Here is a 24,070-nt window from a genome sequence, read left to right on the forward strand (position 1 = left end):
GGCTGGGAGCACAGCCCCAATCTGCGGGGATTACCAGCATCCTGCCCGCACCTGTTCGCTCTCCGCGCTTGCTGGGGCGGGCGGGGCACACAAGCTCCTCACTTCCGTCTCGAGTATTGTCACAAACGTCCCAACAGATACAGGTAAACAAAATACAAGAATCTCGCACCGAAAAAAACTTAGAAGTGATCGTTCGTAACATCATCCAATATCTAGTGCTTTAAAACCAAACCAAACAAAAACCACAACCCTCAGTTGCCTCAAATACTTTTTTACAATGATTTTTCTGAATTAGGATTCCATTGATTGCTATGTCTCCCAAATCTGTTTCAATGCGTATCACTTAACTAAATCTCCAAATAGTCGAGTTTGCTCTTTGGAAAAGGATTGAGAAAAGATAATCTGGGTGATGGCAATTCTCATTGTTCATGGATTGTCATTGTTTGTAGAGCCTTTCTATGAAAAGTGCCGGGGAGAAGTTTTCTAAAAAACAAAAGTAGTATCATACTGATAGTTTCCATTCATATTTCATTTACATAAAAGTTAGCATCTTTAAGATTATAATTGAAACACTTTTCCTCTGAAAACCTTAGTTTTTTACACAATAAGCAAACAAACTTGTTTTCTGTATCTATAGACAAAATAGGAAAGATATCTTAACAATTTTATTATTCTGAATTAGGAACCAGAAGGAAAGAGAAAAGAAAGAAGGTTTGAACCTAAAGATCTGACCTCAGGTGAGGTCAAGGTCAGATTTCAGGGGAAACAGACTTTTCAATCCCTTCTTCACTTTCAACTGACATTTACTAATATTTTCTCCTTCCCACATTAAGGAAGAAAGAACCCAGAAGTCTTGATGTTGCAAAATAGCTTAAGAGAAAATGCCTCTCTAATGAGATATATAATGTAACACTCTTCTTCATGGTGCCTTTGTTTCTTGTTTAAAAAGTCCTTCTCTATAGTCATATTTTCCTATTTTATTTTCGGAAGGCCTTAGTGATGTTCTATTTACATTTAGGGGTCTTCCCCCACAACCACCCCATCACCAGTTGCCCCGATCAATTTTTTTGAGCCACCTGTCTTTTCCTCACTAACCTGAAATCTCACCTCTCTCTTTTCTGAAATTTCAACAAAAAATTAGATGTGATCCTTGGCTTCCTATCTAATTCAGTTGGTAAATGTTTCCATCTCTGTGCAGTACCACATAGTATTATATAAGTCTTTTATCACTAAATCATGTTGTACCTCGCATTGAGAGTTTCTTGGATTTTTTTTTATCACTTTGCTTTTCAAATAAATGTTAAAATTAACTTCCAAATTCCAAAACTAACATAAGGATTTTGACTGGAAGTACCTTAAATAATTACACCAATTTTAGAAGAACTGACATCTTTATGCTATTTAATATTTCTTATCTATGAACATACTACATCTTTTCACTTAATACCTTTAAATAAGAGTCTGAAAGCATTGGATTTCTTCTTAACCCTACAATGCAGCAATTATGTGGTTCTATATATATATTTAATAATTTCTGAAAAAGTTTGTTATACAGAAATGCAATTAATTTTTGTAAACTGAGAAATAAACGATGACCAAAAACCAAAATACACTCTTTTCCACATATTGCTGCTCCATAATGATGATGATTTGCCCATTTCGCATGTCTCAGTCATATTTTAAGAGCATGCAAAATCTTTTTAGTTATAGAAAATAGCTCGTAATCCAGAATTCACTGCTCTCCTGGTTCTATCGTTAGGCCATCTATATATTGTGTAACTTATAGACTTACACATGTGGCATCAGGACAGCCTAAATAAAATACTAAGGGAGAAGGAAAGAAAAATCAGTGATTAGGTTAAATACATAAACATGTGAAATATCACAGGAGGAAACATGGGTAACAGGCCAATTTTTCTCAACTCAGTTATCTAAAAACAATTTCATCAAGTGACCAATTCTTAAGAATTACTGAAACTTTATTTGTGTATTTATCAATTTTATAGTAACTTACATTAGTGCAGTTTAACTTGTATTTGAAGATTTCTGAGACTAAGTTGACTGGCTTTCATTGTGTATTTTTTATGACAGCCTTTTAAAGAACACTCAAACAGTCTCTGTTCCAGTTGCTGCCCATCCTCCTAAAAAGAGAAAGTGCAAGAGGGAAGAAGGAAAACAAAAATTTAGAGAAGACTGAGCAACAGGGGAATCCAAAGGTCTCAATCCCCCAAGTCAAGACTTACCACATATCTCTTAAGCCAGCTAGTGAATCCAATTAAAATTGCTTTAACTTTACATTAAAAATGAACCATTTAATAGAGTCATCTCAGTGTCCACTGGCAGAGGCATTCCTCCTTTGAATACTACAACTTTTAAAAACAAAAAACCAAAAATCCAATAAACTCAACAGAGTGAGCCCTGAGATGCAAGGATGGAAAGTGAAGGTTGTTCGAGTCAGTGATCAAGCCCCGTGGCAGAGGGACCCCTCCATTTCCGCCTCTCTGTTCTCTAACCAATGTGTTTGGCAATGGCAGAAAGTATGGCTCTTCTTTGTCACTATTCAGTACCTACACAGTATCTAGCTGAACAGGACTCCAATAACTTGCCAAACTCCTAGATGCCGCTTTCACGGAGTCTCCCGGGAACTGATAAGGCCGCGGCTCATGAAGGCTGGGTTACACGTGAAGACTAGGTAGCCCCGTGGCCGTCTTTGCGCTGCCTTAGCTTTTCTCTATGATGTACTGAAATGGGTCAAAATCGTGTTGTGAGATAGGAGGTATAAAGTATCCAGTAAATTCGTAGGTAAGCTTGCTAGCAATGGCCTGAGAGTGAAACACGCCAAATCTAGAATAAGTGTCTATCTCAATGAAGTCCAGTATCTGCCTCATCCAGGACAAAATGGATCCAAGAACACTTGTCCTAGTATTTGGGCCGCTTGGCAGCGTCAGTATCCGGGTCAGCTCTCTGGAGCTAAGTCTATGTTGAAGAGCTCTTGTATAACCTCTTCTGTGGGCCACCTGGCTTACAAATTGCTTGGGCAGTAAGAAGGTACTGAGAAAAGAAACTCAGTGACATGCACACGGTTGGTGGTGTCTGCCTGATTACTGAGAACTTCCATGGAAGCATGGACCTCATGGCTGGCATTGGCAGAGGCCAACATTATTCTTATGCTCCGGGACCATTCTGAGTCCATCCATCTCACTGTTCCCCAAAACTTGTCAACAAACCTCCACTTTTGTCCCCTTCACATCTTTGCCTCGCCAGGCAAATCAGCCACACACGAGTCAGTTTAGATCGATATCTTAGATCATTTCTCTTTCCAGCAAAAGTAAACAATGAGATGCAATGCTCCCAATTCTTCCCAGTGGCAGCAATCCTCCTCTCTTCCCTCTTGTCTTTCACGGATCCTCCTGAGTGGTACGTTGTTATTACTGTTTCTGATTGGCTTCAGCGGTGGTATTACATCCCGTATGTTGAATACTTACCGCATGCGAGGCAGTGTTCTAGGCATGTGCAAAATGTTAATTCATCAGCACTACTATATCCCCCTTTTTAAATGAGGAAAAAAGCTAGAGAAATTAATGTGTAAATGCAAATTTTAAGTGCCACGGCCTAGTTTCAAACCTAGATAGTCTTAATGTGTAAATGCAAATTTTAAGTGCCACGGCCTAGTTTCAAACCTAGACAGTCTTTCTCAATCAACAATTTTTTTTTTTTTTTTTAAAGATTTTATTTATTTATTTGAGAGAGAGAGAGAGAATGAGAGAGAGAACACGAGAGGGGGGAGGGTCAGAGGGAGAAGCAGGCTCCCCGCCGAGCAGGGAGCCCGATGCGGGGCTCGATCCTGGGACTCGAGGATCATGACCTGAGCCGAAGGCAGTCGCTTAAGCAACTGAGCCACCCAGGCGCCCCTCTCAATCAACAATTTATAGAAAACTCATGTTAATAAAAATAAAAAGCATAACTATGTTCCAGAAGTAGAAATAACTGGAGTGTGAGCTACTTGCTCTAACAATTATTTTCTTCCTTCAGTCCTTGCTCGGGCTGGGCCTCGTTATATATCGCTTCCATGTGACAATCAAATACTGATGTATACATCATAGTTTTGTAGATCTGATGGTGTGCAAGAGCACAAACCACATGTTCATCGGGTTTCCCAATGTCAAGTGTATAGTATACTTTCCATAGTAAATGAGAACAGATTCACTTATAAAGATGAGAAAAAATATTAATAATGTGCAAAATAAGTTCTTCAGGAATCCCTTTTTTATTATTAAAATTAAAAAATTCTGCTCTACTTTATGTGCAGAATGCAAATATGTCTTCATGCAATGCAAACTCTATAAAGAGAGTTGCATATCTAACATTTGGGGGCAATACCAAGAAAAGTGATACTTCGAAATTAAAGCTTAGAATAAGTCATTCATATCAATGGATAGTTTGTAAATATAGTTATTACTAATTGGATATTTACCATATATTATCAAAACTTGAAAATAAAATTAACCAAAGTTATATTACAATGGAATTAACTTTAACACACCAAAGGTATAATGGAAGAATAGATATCTGCATGGTATCTAGATATAGGGCCACTGATCTTTCCATAGATTTTCTTAGTGGGGCTCTATTAATTCCCTAGGGAATGGGTGCCTTGATTTCAACAATGGTTGGAGATTAGTTTAAAAAGAAATATGTACACAGTAGAAAAATGAAATATAATCATTTGATATAACTGGAAAAAAGGCTTCATACAAACAGCTAGTTCTAACACAATGTTCTAGGCATCATTCTGGTTTGTGATTTCTGGGGAAGACCTGTCAAATAGTCTTAAGTACTTGAGCAACAAGTATCTATTTTGTGATATGATATTTCACAATGTACATTTTTTGCAATGATATACTGTGTTAGTTTAGCTTTGAACCAGTTTTTCTGAAGCTGATTAGCAATGGTTAAAGTGATAACTGTTTTTCAAGGAAAGGATTAAAACAAAACCTTGCCTTATTTACAAGGGGACTCCATCAAGGTGCAGATTACCCCAAAGATGAAAATTTGATTTATTTACCTGATTTGTTTACGGCTTAAGCAGTTTAATTTTCTGAGTAATAGGAGAATTAGCTGGGATCTTTTCAACATCGTAGTTTCAAAAACAGTCTTTACAGATTTTCATCTGGGAATGGACTATTGCCTATGACTTATCTTCTGTCTCAATCCCTGTCCTTTTCTCACAAATTCCGGCTTTTTATTCTGATTTCTATATCCTATAAGACAAACAACAAAAAAAGTATTTAGCTTGGAAATTATCATCTGACTATTTGGATTAATGGAGAGGGTCGGGGTCTCATACGACAGAAGTGACTAAAATTATCTATGTTCTGTTTATTTACAGATACTCACTTATCATTAGTGTGGGATGGAGATGAAGGAAAGAACTTTCTTTTCTTTGTTTTTCCTTTCATGACTGTATATTCTCTACATGGAAACATACAACAAACCATTTAGTAGCAATTCAAATCCATATATCCATATATATGGAGGCAGTCCCAAATGCTGGACAAACTGTTAGAAGAAGCTCAAAAACGGAAGGAAATTTCAGAGAGCAGGCAAGATTGAAGTGGGCATTGAAACATGAGTAGGATTTGAATCAACAAAGAAGTGTATGTTTGACACTGGATTTAACAAAATATTGTTTAAGGCATTACCACTGTATTAAATTTAGATCCGTTTTAGATAAACTAAATAATGTATTTAAATTAAATCCATTTAAAATTACCTAAACCCCAAACCAGCCATAGTGGAAGCTTCCAAATGCTTTATAGATCGTGGCTTTTAAGCTAAGAGATACAGAATGTGGAATAGTTATAATGCAGACATACTATTGTTGGGTGACGGTTCTTATTCACAACCTAACAGACTCGGAGTGTGTTCTTCCTCACTGGTTCCAGGCAATGTCAAACATAGGATTTAAAATACCAACAAAGGGAACTTTACAATAGTTACTGATTTTTGTTTCAGGAGAGTCTAGGATAGCCATCAAGCTTCTTGCCTTCATTTGACCGCCCCCCCCCCCCCCGCCCCAAACCCAGGCCTGTCTCGTCTTGTGTTTTCCATTATATGCATCTACGGCAAAGGGAAAGCGGCACCCTAACTAGAAATGAAGCATGGGTACTTCTCACACTGAAGATGACATCCTCCAAATTCCTTTCTCTGCAACGAAAATTCCAAGAGGAAAAGTACAAACGTCATTCCTACAAGGACAGAACGCTAGAGACGAGGAGAATGAAAAGCAGCCCGGACTCGGGAGGACGCCTCCTCCAGCGGCTGCTGCGTGCGGGGCTCGGGGGGCCTCCGCGCATCCACACCCGCGGCCGCTGCCCGGGCGCCGGCAGCCAATCAGGGCGCGGAGGGGAAGGCGGCAAATTCAAACTGCCCGCGCGACCCCCGCGCCCGCGCCCAGCTCCTTGCTCTCGGCAGGTAACTGGGCTGTATTTGGATTTGCTTCGAGCTTCGCTTTCTCTGCCAGTTACTTAATCCTAACGGTCACCAGAACCGGTGGCAGGGCCCTTTTGAAAATAGTTCCCAAGGGGCAGGGACAAGCTCAGAGCGGTTACTTCGCACAAAGGTGTTACAGGGCTTTGCCAGGACCTGGTAACGTTTCTTGTCGCTTAGTGATCGCGACAGGAAAAGCCTGACATTGTTTAGTGACTGCCGTACCTCGCAGACCAATTACTGTAAAGTTGCAGGAGCCCAGCACGGAATGAAAACAAGCAGCAGCTCTCTTTGGAAATATGGGGGCTCTTAAAAGAGCCGTTAGTTTTCAGTTTGCCGCCAACTCACTGTTCACTTGGAGCTGGTGTACTTGGTGACGGCCTTGGTGCCCTCGGACACGGCGTGCTTGGCCAGCTCCCCGGGCAGCAGCAGGCGCACGGCCGTCTGGATCTCCCGCGACGTGATGGTCGAGCGCTTGTTGTAATGCGCCAGGCGGGACGCCTCGCCCGCGATGCGCTCGAAGATGTCGTTGACGAACGAGTTCATGATGCCCATGGCCTTGGACGAGATGCCCGTGTCGGGGTGCACCTGCTTCAGCACCTTGTACACGTACACCGAGTAGCTCTCCTTGCGGCTGCGCTTGCGCTTCTTGCCGTCCTTCTTCTGCGCCTTGGTCACCGCCTTCTTGGAGCCCTTCTTCGGGGCCGGGGCCGACTTGGCGGGCTCGGGCATGGTTCTCAACAGACCAAAAGCTCTCTAAAGAAATAGGAGGAAGACGTAATGGGTCCCATTTATAGAGAACCTCTTATGCAAATAAGGTGTAAATTACACTGTTCTCTGATTGGTGGCTGTTCAGGGTAACGTCAGGATTAGTTCTTCCCAATCAGAACGCAAGGATGCCAAAGTTGCATTTCCATTGGTTAAGCTGCAATCTTAACCAATGAAAAATTTTCTTTTTCAAGCCCAATAAGGGTTATAAAAACTGCTACCCCCACGCTTTCACTTTGGTAACTTACTGTTGCGTAAATCTGAGGTCACAATGTCAGGTCGCGGCAAGCAAGGCGGCAAGGCCCGCGCCAAGGCCAAGACGCGCTCGTCCCGAGCCGGCCTGCAGTTCCCGGTGGGCCGCGTGCACCGCCTGCTCCGCAAGGGCAACTACGCCGAGCGGGTGGGCGCCGGCGCGCCCGTGTACCTGGCGGCCGTGCTGGAGTACCTGACGGCCGAGATCCTGGAGCTGGCGGGCAACGCGGCGCGCGACAACAAGAAGACGCGCATCATCCCGCGCCACCTGCAGCTGGCCATCCGCAACGACGAGGAGCTCAACAAGCTGCTGGGCCGCGTCACCATCGCGCAGGGCGGCGTCCTGCCCAACATCCAGGCCGTGCTGCTGCCCAAGAAGACCGAGAGCCACCACAAGGCCAAGGGCAAGTAGAATCGTGGCTCAACTGGACACACAAGTCTCCCAAACCAAAGGCTCTTTTAAGAGCCACGTACGACTTCTGTGAAGAACTGAACACATTTGAAAAACCTTCACTCTACCGCAGTTTACATCAACCTCACAACTTGGGTTAAGGGAGGACAATTTGATCAAAGTTAGCTTTTGCAAAGCCTGAAATTTTTAAAATCCTATGCCTTCATGGGAATATTCTAAAGACTGGTTCGCATTCATCAGCATTTGATAAATACATTATGGAGGGTCTCCTTCACACTTAATTACGGACGTTCCTAACCTCCCATTTTAAGCCTCAAAGGTGTAAAATCTGACGATGGATTTGAGGCAAACGCAGCAGTTTCAAAACCTTGTTTCTTGGCTCTTAGTAATTAAAGACATTCTGAAGATAAAGGGATCAACCCAGACCTCCATACCAATCCAAAACAATTTTCAGAGCCTTTAGAATTCCGAGACACACCTAATGTGACCTATATTTTCACATTGCTAAATTGAGGAAATAATTTTTAATCAGCTTCTTTATTTGAAAAGTTAGCAGGTAGCTGATTAACTTTTTTAAATGCCTTTTTAAAATTGTGACTTAAAGGTCTTGATTCACGAATGAAATTAGATTCTATAATTGCCTGCTTTGGTAACTTCTAGCTCAGTAGGCATCCAGATGCATCATGCCATGCAGTGAACCTACCCTATGGTTTTGCCAGTTGCTAACTAGAACTACTGGATGTAGATGCAAAGGGGTGGCTTAGTTTATCCCCATATAGCTTACTGGTGGGGGGGTGGGGGATTAGATTCTTTAAGACAAATTATGGGGCGCCTGGGTGGCTCAGTCGTTAAGCATCTGCCTTCGGCTCAGGTCTTGATCCCAGGGTCCTGGAATCGAGCCTCGAATTGGGCGCCCTGCTCCGCGGGAAGCCTGCTTCTGCTTCTCCCTCTCCCACTCCCCCTGCTTGTGTTCCCTTTCCCTCTGTCTCTCTCTCTGTCAAATAAATAAATAAAATCTTAAAAAAAAAAAAGACAAAGGAATTATGAGTAATCATGTTAAATTACAGACATACAATGCTTCATGCCCATCGCAGAGCCAGCCTGTCCACCCCCAAATTGAACAAGACAATAGATTTGTTATAATTTTGAATTTCCAGGATAGCAGAAAAATAAAGCATGCTGTAATGGGATTGTCTTATATTCTCTGAAAATGAAAAGAAGTTCATGTAAGGATGTGTTTCTTTGTGAAATTCCTTGCCTTGGATTGCTCACATGCAAATTATATTTTTCTAGCTGAAAAATAAAAACAAATCTTAAATTTTAAGTATTCAAAGAATAAGAAATTGAGAGGAGAGGGGATAGAGTTGACCTGTCCTGTGTGGTAAGCACTAGCCAATTGTGCCGGTAATCACTGGGCATGTGGCTAGTCTGACTTAAGTGCAGAATCTATAAAATACACTATTCCACCGTGTTCGTACAAAGTAAAAAGGAATGTAAAATATCTAACAATTGCTGACTATATGTCGAAATGAATATTTTGGATATATTGGGTTAAACAAAATATTATTTAAAATAATTTTTCCTGGTTTTACCTTGTTCTAATGTGGATCCTAGAAGAATTACTATTTCTTATGTAGCTTGCATTTATTTCTACTGGAAATCGCCATTAGAAAGCGGACAGAAAACATATATATGAAGGTCACCGGCAAGTCATAGCAGGGCGTTCGGTACAGAAAAAGCTCGAGTCCTTAACCAATCCGGTTCCCGGTTGTGTAGACTGGTCCCCTTTTGTCCAATCAGCTCCTGGCTCTCACTATAAATACTCTGACCCGTTTTCGCTTCTTACTGGCATTGGGCGTTCAAGCCATGGCCCGCACGAAGCAGACGGCCCGCAAGTCGACCGGCGGCAAGGCCCCGCGCAAGCAGCTGGCCACCAAGGCGGCCCGCAAGAGCGCGCCGGCCACCGGCGGCGTCAAGAAGCCGCACCGCTACCGGCCCGGCACGGTGGCCCTGCGCGAGATCCGGCGCTACCAGAAGTCCACCGAGCTGCTGATCCGCAAGCTGCCGTTCCAGCGGCTGGTGCGCGAGATCGCGCAGGACTTCAAGACCGACCTGCGCTTCCAGAGCTCGGCCGTCATGGCCCTGCAGGAGGCGTGCGAGGCCTACCTGGTGGGGCTCTTCGAGGACACCAACCTGTGCGCCATCCACGCCAAGCGCGTCACCATCATGCCCAAGGACATCCGGTCCCCTACCGGTCCATGGAGAGCTTCACTGCAGGATAGTCTTCCCCCATCCAAAGGCTGCCAAGAGTCGCATCCAGTTTTCCTAACAATACGTAGGCTTTGGGGCACTGCCCTCCACCACCCTCCATGTTGCCCAAATGAATGAACTACTGGGATTACATGGTAGCTATGACACCATTCTGGAGCCCGAGAAAAGTTTCTCACATTTGGGATGAGCCTGAAGTCAAGGCTGTTGACTCAGCGTAATTTGTCACACCTTAACATATAAGGAATGTTTCCCATAACTAGTGCTATTGAAGTGTAAAGTGTTGCTAATCCCAAAGGCTGTTCTGCGTTACAGACTTAAAGGTGCAAGTGGAGCGAGGAAAACACTCTAAGTAGAGGATTCTGGTGTGCTTTGACAAAGGGCTGCTTAGGAATGGAGTGTGTGGTGGGCTCCTGACGAACCCTGGCCTCCTCCCAGCGGGCAGGGTTAGGTATGGAGGAAGGTCGATTGATGTGCATCACACCTAACTTTTGTTGCTTTTGTAAGGAAATAAGGAAAACCCCTGCCAACGGTTTTTATTCCCCAGGGCACAGAATCTTGCCTCCTACTCTCTGTTCACTGATGATGTCATCTCAAAAAGGGGAAAAAAACATTCTTAGCGGTTTTTTCTTGAATGTCATGGACACCTTTGCCTGGTGACATTTATGGAAATCATTCTCAGAATAATATTTGAAGTGCATAAAATGCAAAAATTGCAAAAAAAAAATCCCATTAGTTATCAACGTATTTTTAAGAATAAAGTTGCTAGGACTGACGTGCCTAAACAGTGAACACATTACATAATACAATCTTGGTGAGCCTAATTGCCATCAATAATTAGACAAGTAAAATAATGGTTCAAGGTAATTTGGCAATTGTTATGAGAAATGAGATTATCTGTGATTTCCATTGGGTGACAAACTCACAGGTACTAAGGTTGTGGCCTAAATTCATTATAAAGGGAAATGCTAAAGATCAGTCAAAAGTAAATTATATTTTTCCCCATCCCAACTCCTAGGGTTTCTCCTCACTACCACCCCCCGCCCAACCATGCACTGACGATTTTTATCCTTGGAGGTATTTTGGTGTATATGGACTCCAGGTTAAAAACCCTTATTCTAAAATTTGGTTGACCTACCCATGACTTTTCAACCTCATTATAATTTTTCCCTGAAAGCACCCCTTCCTATATGGGATTTCTTTAACACTTAAAGTCTATTAATATGTCATATTAATATTCATACCCTTTTTCCTATTTCTTGTACTTAACTACTTTTTTTAAGGTAAAATACTACTTTTTAAGGTAAAAACTACTTCTAATCCTGGTATACATATGACTTCTTGGAATAAAAATAAATGCTGACAACAGGATCTAACAATGATAGGTACTCAGATGCACACACACCCCCCCCCCCCACCCCGGTTGAATATTTGACTTTTTGATGGGCTTTATAGAAGCTGTGTGACCCAAATAATTTTACTCATTATTTAATTGTTCTGTCCTTAAATATGTCTTCCCATTATAGGGAAAGAAAAATGACTTTTCCTCTACTCTTCTGAGTGTTTGGCTGAGATCCCTGTGATAAAAGACAGTTGTCCCAAGAGAAAAACACACACAGCACAGAAGTTTATTAACATTGTTAAACAACAAAAATTCAACTGAGTAAATTTAAAGGTCAAATTGGCTTTATTCAATGATTCCTGGATCAGGCAGCATTCCATCCAGCAATAGAAAGGAGTCCTGCTGAGCTATAGAAAAGGCTTTTAAAGGTGGAAAGGTGGCAGAAAAAGGAAATTACTAGCAAAAAATGCATTGTTTCAAGCAAGGTCGTCCTCCTAAAGGGATTGGACGGGCCACTGGGTGGATTATCTCACTAGCAGTCTAGGTTAATTGTACTTGGCGAAAGGTTACATTCCTGGGGGTGGGCGTGAGAATCTGGGAGTGAGACTATGATGAGATTAGGTGTTAAATCTTGTTTTGCTGATGTGGGGTTTATACACCTGACTCCATCTGGGGGCTGCTATCTCTTTTCTAACGTGTGTACCTCATGTACACATGGAAGCTACACTGGGGACAGCGAGGAACCCCCAAGGTGCCTTAGAAATACCGCTTAAATACTGTCTTCAGCTTGTCAGGGAGCAAGAATTCCTGTCCCCTTCAAGGGTCCTTCTGCCTGGACTAAGAATCCAATTGACATGAGAAAGATTAACAAGAGAAAAATCTAATTTAATAGCATTTTGTACAGGGAATCCACACAGACCTGGAAATTCCAAAGACAGGCAGAAGAAGGCATCTATCTCATTCTGAACTAAGGAAAAGGGGTCTGGGGTTTCGAAGAGAAGGGATGACCTTCATGGGGCAGTAAGAAGAGCAGGTGTTTTGTAATTAGATGTTTGCCCTGCCGAACAGATGGGTCACTCAGATAACTTTTATCTCTGTTCATAATCCTCTTCTGGGAAAGACCCCAAATTAGATTCTTTTATGCAGTTAAGGGAGGGACCAAAGTTTCTCTCAAGACCACACAGTCTTTATTGTCTTCAGCTCAGAATAATCTCGGCAAAGTGGCACATCTTTGGGGCATCCTGCCCTCGGCCCCTATAAACCGAAGACAAAAGGTGCAGGGAAGTCAGTTATGGGAAGGTTACCAGGAAAACAAGAATAAAGTTTGTTAGGCAGATTTTAAGTTGGCACCTTCTCCATTGATAAGGGTTTAAAGCTGTCTACTGGTATTGCTGGGTGAACTGGGAGACCCTGGGCCCTGAGGTCTGGACCCAACCCATATTAAAGATATCGCAGAAGGCTCTTGGTCTCCTCACGAGAAAGAATTCAAGGGCAGACACAACACAGTGTGTGAGGGGTACAAGCAGGAAAGTTTATTCAAGCAAAAGTACACTCTCAAGATAAGAGAGCATGGTGAGCTCAAGAGAGAGAACTGTGCGTCCTGCGGGCTGGGTTTCTCTTTTATTGACAGTTGTTAACTAGGGGACAGAATATTTATTACTTGGGGCTGGAAGCAGGGTTTCAAGCTTTTTCTTCCTCACTTGCTCAGGGCTTTCCTGTCGTGGTGCCGCCCTCGTGGGCCTGTCTGGTGGGATCCAGCTTCTCGTGGATGTTGCCGGGACAGGCCTCTGACCTTCCCCACAGCTGACCATGGCCTCCTCCTTGCTGGCCTCTGGGCATCCTGTTAGAGCCTAAACTAACTCCCTACTCTGACACTGGGATTAACCTTTGTCCTTCCAGGTAGAGAGGGACGGAGGGAGAGCTTTGTAAATCTACTTCCTGCTTTTAGGGAAATAAGCAGGAAGACAAAGAGCGTTTCTTCTATCTGCTTCATCTCAAATGCCTTCAGCTCAAAATCAGCCTTATGCCAGAATGGAATATTTTGGGGTGGCCTATTCTGCTACTGCTCAATACTTAATGCTAATACTTTGTGAGTAATAGTACAGTATTGGGTCTGTATTAATAAAAAATCTGAAATCTGCATTATATTTCTAAATGATACACAGAATATTTCTAAACAAAAAGTTTAAAGCAAATGAAAGCTCTCTCTTTACTTTTAAGGCTTTTTGTTTTTTCATTTTAAATCTAATGTTCTGTGTTAATGTAATTGAGCACTTTTTCTTTTTCTTTTATTTGTAGATATTTATATATCCATTACAGTTTGGATAATCTACTCATTTCAAGTTCCATAGGCTTGATGAGGACTTTTTATAATAGTGCAGAGACAGTAAGAAAACCATGTGGTTGTGGTGGGAAGATTGAGGGGGAAGGGGATGGAGGAAAGAGGGAAGGATGATGATCAATCCTTCCTTTAGTCTGATGACCTGCCCTTGCCTTGGCTGGATTCTGCTCCTTTCCCTTTATGTCCCGTAATGATGAAGTTTTAGAATATATATGAGGTTTGGTGGGGTGGAGTCCGGAGCCGACAACCAAGAAAGAGTTCTTGAGCATCTCTGGTGCAAAAAGGTGGTTTTATTAAAGCCCAGGGACAGGACCCGTGGGCAGAAAGAGCTGCTCCGGTTTGTGCGGTGTGGTTGACTTTATACTTGGGAGCTGGGGAGCTGAGAGTCCAGAAGGACTGTCGTATGCTAAAGACTCTCCGGGTACTGGAGGCCTGGTTATCGTCAAGCCAAGGCTGTTTTCCCCTCTAATGAGGCACTAACATGAAGACAGATGGGGGTTTCCTGGAGGAATGTTACATTCCTCCTATCACACGTCCTTGTCGATGGGCTTCAGGTTTAGAAGAAATTCAATTTTATTTGCATTTCCTTCCGCCTCAGCCTCCCTTAATTTTATGGAGGGGAGGGTGATGTTAGGGCTTCAGGAACCGAGTTATGCGTCTCTGGAAGTTAGGCTATTGATGAGAAAGCTTCCTTGTAAATCACTAGGACATTTGTAAACTGAGGGAGACTCCTGTCCTGCAGGACTGTGATCTTATCAGTTAACCATTTGTTTTTCCTTTAGGGCAGCTGGGAGTGCCTGAGGAATGTCACACATACCACATGGGGGGGGGGGGGGGGGGGGGGGTCAGCTGCTGCTTTGTCCTCAGCGAGCCTTCTGCTCCCTCATCACTAATCAATGTATTTGTGGGCTGCAACCCAAATCAAAGGGAAATAGGAGGCCTGGATTTCTCTCATGTGGAATAACATCTGAAAGCAAACGGAATACACACTGAAAACCTCTATCGTAACGGAACTCATGCGTGGGTTCACTTCTTGGGGAGTCACAGCAAGGGCACCAGGGGACTCCGTCGGTTAAGCACCTGGCTCTGGATTTCGGCTCAGGTCATGATCTCCTGTCGTGGGATCGTGGGATCGAGCCCCACCCTGGGCTGGGTGCTCAGCACGGAGTCGCTTGTCCCTCTTCTCTCTCAAATAAGAAAGAACTGCACCAGGTGAGTTGTCGCACAAGGGAAAGTTTATCTGCAGCAAATAAGGAGGTCAGGCGGATAACTTCCAAAGCCATGACTCCCCAGGCAAGGGGGAATGGGTTCCTTTTATTTAGGGTTAGGGTGAATATTTAGGAAGATGGGCCTCCTCACTGAATGTAGAGGTGGCATAAGATTGAACAAGTGCTGGAAACATGCTAGATGCACACTGCGCGTTACGGAAACGAGCCCTGTACCCCTCCTTGGGCAGATTTCAGGATGATAATGACGTACAGGTGACTGTCAGTCACTGCGTGGGTCACTCCGTGGCCCACCTGCGGAGTCGGAATAAGTTCAGACTGGTCTGGGCGGTCTGGGCGGTCGTTAATGCTTGAGGGTGGTTCCACCTTCCATCACGGGATACTCCGCCCCTCGGCTCTGTTGCCTGAGCTAAGAGATCAGCTGGTCTCTCGCTGTCAAATAAATAAAATCTTAAAAAAATTTTTTTTTGGATAAGATGAACCTCTACAGGTTTCCGAAGAGCTATTTGATCAAATGGCATGAAGACATATGTTCACGGTGACTGCAGCATTTAGTACCAAATTTCATCAAATCTAAAACACCCAAGTAGGCAAGCAAAATAGACCATATGAGCCAATAATCTGTTAAAAAACAAAATTCAACCAAGTAAATTTGAAGATCTAATTGACTTCATTAAATGATTCATGAATTGGGCAGCATCTGAGGAAGTATATAAAATGGAATGTTTTATAAGAAGGGTGAGGCAAAGTATAAACAAAAGAAAAAGGATTGTTTCAGGCCAGATCACCTGTTAGGGGAAAGGCCAGGGGGTCTGATTATGCAGATTACCTCATGTTCCTTTTGCGGGGGAAGGAGGTCCCTGAGACAGATTACCTCTTTGGTGCTTACCGGAAAATTTCTGACTGGTCAAAATTTACATTTCTGGGGAAAGTTGAAACTGCAATTCGATTAGGTATTAAGCCCTCGTTTGCTGACCTGGGGCCTTAACCTAAGTGAAGCCATTTTGGGCCTGCGGTTTTCTTTCTAACAAAAGAAACACACAAAAAAGAAATGCTAACTACACTTGTAACATGCCATTAATTTTACATTACACACATTTTAGACTCAAAATTATGGTCGCATCAATTTGGAAACATGAGTTTCAATGAAGAAGGTAATAAATTATAAAATTCTCCGTGAAATGGAAAAATATCACCTATTTAAGAGGAGTCATTCGTTGACAACTGTACTAGGACATACCCAACTAGACATCGCACATGCAAAGGGAACAAGACAATTTCCTTGCCTTCAGAGCATTTATATTCCAGCAAGAAACAAAATAAACTTAAAAAAATATTAAATTTTAAGTTGTGATCAGTGCTATCAGGTTCATGGGCTGTGGAGAGACAGGTGCAGCTGTGGGTCTTCCCTTTTGGGTGGCAATACTCATTTCCTGCGCCGCTTGTCACAATTTACCACCAACTGGATGGCTTAGGTAACAGAAATGTATTCTTATCCAGTTCTGCAGGAAGCTCAAGATGAAGGAGTTACCAGGGTTGGTTCCTTCTAGAGGCTTTGAGGGAAAAATTCCATGCCTCGCGCCCGGCTCCTGGTGGTGGGTAGGAATCCTTGGTGTTCCTTGGCTTGTGGCGGCTTATCGCCAACGTCTGCCTTGAGCTTCACAGAGCTTTCTTCCCTGCATGTCTCTGTGCCCTCCCCTCCCCTTCTAAGGACACCAGTCATTAGATTTAAGGCCCACACTAAATCTCAAGATCTTCAATAATTACATCTGCAAAAACCTTATTTCTAAATAAAGTGACATTCTGAGGAAACCAGGTAGACATAAACTGGGGGTGAAAGAGGACATGATTCAAGCCAATACAATGATCCTGGAAAAATTCTGACTAGATGGTATTTAAGCAGAGATCTGAATCATACCTGGTGGTAAATTATGCTGTTCTTTTGGGGAAAGTATTCTTTTTTTGTTTGTGTTTGTGTTTCAAGTTTTTATTTAAGTTCCAGTTAACATAGAGTTTAATATTAGATTAGTCTCAGGAGGAGAATTTAGTGTTTCATCACTTACATACAACACCCAGTGCTTATCATCACAAGTGCCCTCCTTAATACCCATCACCCATTTAGGCCATCCCCCCTGCCTACCTCCAGACACCCTGTTTGTTCCTTATAGTTAAGAGTCTGTTTTATGGTTTGCCTCTCTCCTTTCTTCCCCCGTATGTTCATCTGTTTTGTTTCTGAAATTCCACATATGAGTGAAACCATATGGTAATTGTCTTTCTCTGATTGAGTTATTTCGCTTAGCATAAAACCCTCTAGTTCCAATTTCATTCTTTTTGATGGCTGAGTAATATTCCACTGTATATATATGCCAACTTCTTTATCCAGCCACCAGTCGACGGACATTTGGGTGCTCTCCATCACTTGGCTATTGTTGATAATGCTGCTGTAAACATCGGGGTACATGTACCCCTTTGAATCTGTATTTTTGTATCCTTCAGGTAAATTCCCAGTAGTGCAATTGCTGGGTCATAGGGTAGCTCTATTTTTAACTTTTTGAGGAGCCTCCAAACTGTTTTCCAGAGTGGCTGCACCAGCTTGCATTCCCTCCCACAGTGGAGGAGGGTTCCCCTTTCTCCGCATCCCCGCCAACACCTGTTGTTTCCTGTGTTACTGGTTATAGCCATTCTGACAGGTGTGCTGGGAGAAGTCTTCTAAGAAGATAATGCAAATACCCGAAGCCATCACATACATGAAGTGTTTCAGCAGGATCACAAAGCATAAGGACGGTAAAGATCAAGTCTACGATCAAGAATGTGTAAGAAAGATCAAGAGCAGAGGGAACGAGGGTAGAAAGTGAGTTCACAGACACAGGCAGAGGTCAGACCGTGCCAAGCTGAGTTTTGCAAATCCTGCGAAATGACCATTCTAAGTTTTGAACGTGGGAACGGCATAAACTCAACTTACATAACTTTGGAAGTTCATTAAGACAAGTGTGTGGTGAACACAAAGTTCAGAATTAGCCTAAACTGTGGAAGTCGGAGAGACAGTGGCGGCTTGGCCTAAAGGCAGCCGTAAGTACAGGATGGACTTTACAAGCGTCACTACGAAAGCTTGCTGCCGGTGTGAGGTGTCCTGTGTTGCGGAGGAAAAAAGAATTTTCCCTCTACCTGTTTCAGTTCTGGGCTGAGATTCCAATAATAAAAGACAGATTATTAAGAGAAAAACAACCAAAATTTTATCAACATGTATACCTCCTGTAGACATGGGAGATAGGAAAAATGAATAAACCCCCCAAGATGGCCAAGCTACCCCCTCATATACCATCTTCAGCTAAGGACAAAAGAAAAGGGTATGTGTTGGGGTGGGGGGCGACAGTTATGAGACAATACCAGGAAAAGCGAGATAAACAAGGGTAAGTTTTGATTTACACATTAAAGTAGGTGTCTTCTCCATTAAAATTCTCCTGTAATTTAGAGTCTTCCTTCCCGGTACTTAGAAACGGCAATTTCCTTTATAAATGTAAATGCCTCTTACTAAAAAGTAACTTCTATTTTCAGACATACTCCTGTATATGCCATTTCTCAAAAATAATCAGTTCAAAATGATCCTTGTGACAAAGAGGCATAGTTTGGGTGGCATATTCAGCTACCCTTAACTGTGAAAGATACATGGAAAATACCTTGATTCGAAAGTTTATTTTGATCTATTAAAGTCAGCTAGGATTGGAAAACAGCCCAGATAGCTTTGTATTTTTACAAAATAATATACTGTAGGTTTATAGAAAAATAAATACCTTTGGCTATCAATTTCAGAAACTATAAAGAGCCTGACCAACTTTTCAGCTATCCATCCATTGCTACCTTTTATCATGACTAGTGGCTATGCAAATATCCATGAAATCAGATAAAGAGGGAGGCTACTGGTTGATGGAAATTTTACTGATTTTTAAAGTAGAGAAGGTAGGGTCTGTAAAATGTATTCCAATGAACTAATGTTGGGGAGATATAAGGAAGAAAAAAAACAATGTTATTCTTCAATAAGCATAAAGCCAGAATATTATGCTCATCACTGGCAATCTTCTAAAGAAATGGCAAAGACAGAAAGAAATCTCACTTTTTTAGACCTAAGTGGATACAACCCTTTACATTAGGTAGGATTTGCAATGTGGACTCAGATACCAGCTGAAGTTAAATTTCCCTTTCAAGACACTGGCAAATAGAGTGCTGTTGTTCTTGATGATTACACTTCAAAATAAAGGACTCAAAGATCCTTGAGGAAAGTTCCTAAGTTAAGAGGCTGGCCAAAGACTTATTTAGCGGTCAAAAGGATTTACCTACATTTGGAAAGGACAGAGAAAGAAATTCTGAAAGAGAAAAAGGAAAATAGAGGGACCTTCAGGGAGAAGTAAGTCTCTTACTTTCTATTTGTATTTGCCCTTAAACTAACCTATGCTATCCCCCCCTCTATAAAATATACTGAATTCACCTCCCACTGTCTGAATGTTTTGTTTCTTCAAGTGTTTGGCAAGTTTTCTTCTATTGCAACATAAATGCAGAAAAAATTCTCAATATTTTAATGACATTTAAAAATTATTTTTATATATTTTATGAAATTTAAATGGAATACTTTGGAAATACTGTAATGTAACATTGCTAAAAAAGTAACTCACTGAAATAAAGGATAGCAAGAAAATAATTGGATAACAAGGGGATTACAAGCTAATGCTGAAAAGAGTGATTAAATTTTCTCAGAATTTAAGCAATAGTAAAATTGTCTATATATATATATTTTTTAACTAAGTATGTATTAAGTATACTCTTTTAATAAAGATTTTCTTAGAAAGACCAAATTCTTTTCCCTGCATTTGAATTTTATACTTGTTCATTAATGACAAATTAATTACTCTTGTAATCAATGAAAGTTTAAAAAATGTCTTTAATTATATTTTATCTAGAGGAAAAAAAACACGACTGAGATACACTTAAAGACCTAGGTTGATGGAGAGATTCAGTATTTTTCAGGTTAGGAAGACACAATATTTCAAAGCTAACAAATTTACCATAATAAATGTATAGCCAAATACTAAGATATTTTTCAATGTTACAAATAATTATAATACTTCAGCAGTACAGATAGACTGATGTGCATAACAGTGAAAATTCAAGAAATAATTTTAAGTGAACTATTCAATATATGAACAATTAATTTCCTCAAATCAGTGGAGAAAATATATAATATGTTATACTGATTAGCCAGCCCGTTAACATTTTTAAAAGTTAATTCTCTATACAAGAAACCAAGTCCGGATTATTATAGCTAAAATTTTTTTTAATTGGTTCTACTCATTTTGAGTAAGATATAATAGGAACTGCTGTGAAAGATACATGGAAAATACCTTGATTCGAAAGTTTATTTTGATCTATTAAAGTCAGTTAGTATTGGAAAACACTGTTTAAAATGAAAACTGGTACCACTTTGGTGGTGGAAGAGAATTTAGCCATATACCTGGAAGATCTTAAAATTCTCTATTTTATTAGCACATCTTGTTCTACTTCTAGGAAGTTAGTGTTTGGAGCATATCACCCCCCGTATAACAAGGAGAAAGCCTTTACAAAATGGTATAGTCTATGCAAATACTGTTAGAAAAAGAAAATGCATGCATACATGTGCAGATAAAAACAGCACATTTTATTCTCTGTGCTTTTTCAAGTGTATCCTCTACAGTGTTAAAGTTGCGTTGTTTCACGAGGATGGGATGGGAAACACGAAAGAGAAGGAGAAAAAAATGGCCTTCGGTCTTGCGGCTAGAAAGCGCTCGGAGACCCAAGGCGAGCGCACGGCCGCGGCGGTTCCTCTCCAGATCCCCTCCCCCAGCCCAGAGGGACGTCCCGCCGCAGCTCTGCCGGTTTTCACTCCGGTCCGCAGAGGTTACCTATAAAGAGGAGCCCGGGCGCGCCGGGCTGCACTTCTCTGTGTCCCCGACTCCCCGGAGATGTCCGGCCGCGGCAAGGGCGGGAAGGGCCTGGGCAAGGGCGGCGCCAAGCGCCACCGCAAGGTGCTGCGCGACAACATCCAGGGCATCACCAAGCCCGCCATCCGGCGGCTGGCCCGGCGCGGCGGCGTCAAGCGCATCTCCGGCCTCATCTACGAGGAGACCCGCGGGGTGCTCAAGGTGTTCCTGGAGAACGTGATCCGGGACGCCGTCACCTACACGGAGCACGCCAAGCGCAAGACGGTCACGGCCATGGACGTGGTCTACGCGCTCAAGCGCCAGGGCCGCACCCTCTACGGCTTCGGCGGCTGAGCCCCGGCTTCCCAGCTCGCTTCCTACTGGGCACCAAAGGCCCTTCTCAGGGCCCCCAAGTCTTCCCCGAAAGAGCTTTAGTGCTTGTCTACGAGCAGCTCCGCGTAGAGCCGTTGCGTAAGTTTTTGGCTCCGCTTTCGAGGCGGGTTCTGCGTGCGGCGCCGACGGGGAGGGAACGGTACCGGGTGAGCCGGGCGCGGCCTCTGCTGACCAGCCGCTCTTCGCCGCGGGGTGGGGACCGCATGGGATCGGGAGGCCTTGCATCTGAGGGACCAGGCCTAACACTAACCTGGGTTCCTTCGAATATGTTCCTACATGTCAGGGCGAGGGGTGCAAACAAAAGGAACCGGGACCACTGACCAGGACCCTGGTACGAGGAGCGGCAGAGAGCTCTGGGTAGTTTCCTCTACAGTGTAGAACACATAGATACATTCGTTTCTCTGCTGGAATGTAAGTTGCTGTATTTCCCCCATTACAAATAGCAGTGCTGTGGGCATTGTCCACAGACCTATGCTTTCTCTGGTTGCAGATCTAGGAGTGGAATTGCTTGATAACGGGGTCTGTGCGTATTCAACATGAAATGAGCAACTTGCTTTCCAAGGCTGTATTTTTAGTTTACACCCCCATATTCCACAGGTACTGAGAGTTCCTCTTCAACATTTCACTAATGGCAGACTAGAATTTTTTGCTGGTCAGCATTTGCTAAACTAAATCTCATGTATTTAAATTGCATTGCTCTGATTATAAAAAAGTTGCTTAGTTTCTTACAAGCTTTTTGGTTACTTTGGAGTCACGTCATAATGTTGGGTTTATATTTTTAGTAGTTTTTGCAAATGCTGCCTGTTCATATAGTAATTATTTCCCCTCTCCTTTAATTACCCCAAAGAACTGCAGGCATAAGTAGACAAAAAAATTTAGGCTGCTCATCTCATTATTTGGCTTGGAGAGTCAGTCTTTTAGACTGATCTTCCTATTCTCTTAATAAGCAATGATTAACCGAAAGCCTAAAATTTGCAAGGCATTATAAGACAAAGGTAGAGTGAAAGAGAAGAAACCATGCCTATAATAGTTTATTCAAATTTGTGCTTAAAGCTTTCCTTGGATTCTCATGTAATAATCTTCTGAGATAGGTTTTATTATTCTCATTTTAAATTGGCAAAAGGTACTGACGGCCAAATCAAATAACCAAATCACAAATGTTATATTCTATAACCAAACTTGTAATATTTTTAACCACTCTCTGGGTCTTTCCTAGGGTGGAGAACCGAGGGAAGTGTCAGGACAAGTACAAGATGTGCCTCTGACCATCCCAATCTGACCAATTATTCCAATCTCTTCTACAGTAGGTCTGATTGTGGGCCCGAGAAAGTCACTTTTCTTCTCATTCTATTCAGATTTCAGTCTCTGGAGAGCACAGAATTTAGCAGCTGAAATCAAAGTTCAGATCAATCTTGTACAAACAGGCAAACAGTTGCAGACTTCAATTTGCTCAAACCTACTTATGTGCCCTTGTTTTTCCCCATTATACCACCTAGCACTTACGATCTCTCTAGTCCTATGTATGACAAAGTAGTAACGTATCTTTTTTGTGAGCCGTAGCATTCCATTTCCTTACTCGGGAGGTTTGTCTTTGCCTTGCAGACTGCCCCCCCCCCCCCTCCTTGTCTGGCTGGAGAGGCCAACTTTTTAAAGCTAGAGACCATTGTTCTGCCAGTGTAATGCCCCTTCCTCCATGCGGAACCGCCCAGGACATGGGATAACCGCTGAGCGAAAAGGCTGACTTTAGAGCACTGGCGGCCAAATTTACTAATGTATAAACTGCAACAGAGCAAGGCCACAGGACCCAGGCTGTTAGGATTTAAACAGGAAGCCACTCTCGCACACAACCAAAGGATCCACTTTCGCGCCAAAGGCAGGAACCATTTTGTGCTCACACACAACACACACTTGTGTTGACATCCGCTAAGGGCCCTGTTTACTGCAGACACCGCAGTGCGTCGGGTTCCTTCTGGCCACAGCGCGCGTTACTCGGTGCAATGGAATCCGCATAACCGCCCCGGGGTAACCGCCTGAACCGATCGCGCATTTGCAGCTCTATTACCGACAACTTAGTGGCTCTGAAAAGAGCCTTTGGGTTAAGTTTAAACACGCTTACTTTTCAAGTTCACTTGGCGCTGGTGTACTTGGTGACGGCCTTGGTGCCCTCGGACACGGCGTGCTTGGCCAGCTCCCCGGGCAGCAGCAGGCGCACGGCCGTCTGGATCTCCCGCGACGTGATGGTCGAGCGCTTGTTGTAATGCGCCAGGCGGGACGCCTCGCCCGCGATGCGCTCGAAGATGTCGTTGACGAACGAGTTCATGATGCCCATGGCCTTGGACGAGATGCCCGTGTCGGGGTGCACCTGCTTCAGCACCTTGTACACGTACACCGAGTAGCTCTCCTTGCGGCTGCGCTTGCGCTTCTTGCCGTCCTTCTTCTGCGCCTTGGTCACCGCCTTCTTGGAGCCCTTCTTCGGGGCCGGGGCCGACTTGGCGGGCTCGGGCATGGCGGGGACAACAGCGAAGGTGCTCGCGAAAGACGGGAGGAAGGAACAGCGCGAACAGAGCGCAACTTGTCCGTTTTATATAGAAGCCCTTATGCAAATAAGGCGTAAAGTACAGTCCCGCGTCT

At 43.0% G+C, this 24,070-nt stretch overlaps 3 protein-coding genes and 1 long non-coding RNA gene across 5 annotated transcripts in view; 2 read left to right on the forward strand and 2 right to left on the reverse strand.

The window, feature by feature from the left end:
• Positions 1-3,703, reverse strand: part of LOC116628648 — a 5,017-nt gene extending 1,314 nt beyond the window's left edge. Inside the window, exons 1-2 of the long non-coding RNA XR_004298655.1 lie at positions 2,015-3,703; positions 52-483 (exon numbers count right to left, since the gene is read on the reverse strand). This is a non-coding gene — a long non-coding RNA (uncharacterized LOC116628648). The remainder of the gene's footprint in view (positions 1-51; positions 484-2,014) is intronic.
• Positions 3,704-6,805: 3,102 nt separating this feature from the next.
• On the reverse strand, positions 6,806-23,990 carry LOC116628645 (histone H2B type 1-C/E/F/G/I). Of its 2 annotated transcripts, none has more exons than XM_032399011.1 (2): positions 23,907-23,981; positions 6,806-7,182 (listed from the first exon to the last, which is right to left on the reverse strand). In XM_032399011.1, the coding sequence occupies exons 1-2, from the start codon at positions 23,943-23,945 to the stop codon at positions 6,841-6,843; spliced, it is 381 nt and encodes a 126-aa protein (XP_032254902.1). In that variant the 5' UTR covers positions 23,946-23,981; the 3' UTR covers positions 6,806-6,840. The 2 variants fall into 2 exon arrangements, with proteins under 2 accessions (XP_032254902.1, XP_032254901.1); XM_032399010.1 differs by having other exon boundaries at positions 6,812-6,853; positions 23,578-23,990.
• LOC116628642 (histone H2A type 1-E) lies at positions 7,497-7,980 on the forward strand. The gene has a single exon (XM_032399008.1). The coding sequence runs from the start codon at positions 7,529-7,531 to the stop codon at positions 7,919-7,921; it is 393 nt and encodes a 130-aa protein (XP_032254899.1). The 5' UTR covers positions 7,497-7,528; the 3' UTR covers positions 7,922-7,980.
• Positions 21,079-21,426, forward strand: LOC116628646 (histone H4). The gene has a single exon (XM_032399012.1). It carries the CDS (start codon positions 21,089-21,091, stop codon positions 21,398-21,400), a length of 312 nt encoding a protein of 103 aa, XP_032254903.1. The 5' UTR covers positions 21,079-21,088; the 3' UTR covers positions 21,401-21,426.
• Positions 23,991-24,070: the final 80 nt, after the last annotated feature.

The sequence above is a fragment of the Phoca vitulina genome, unplaced genomic scaffold (genome assembly GCF_004348235.1).
Source record: "Phoca vitulina isolate PV1807 unplaced genomic scaffold, GSC_HSeal_1.0 scaffold125, whole genome shotgun sequence".
Lineage (NCBI taxonomy): Eukaryota > Metazoa > Chordata > Mammalia > Carnivora > Phocidae > Phoca > Phoca vitulina.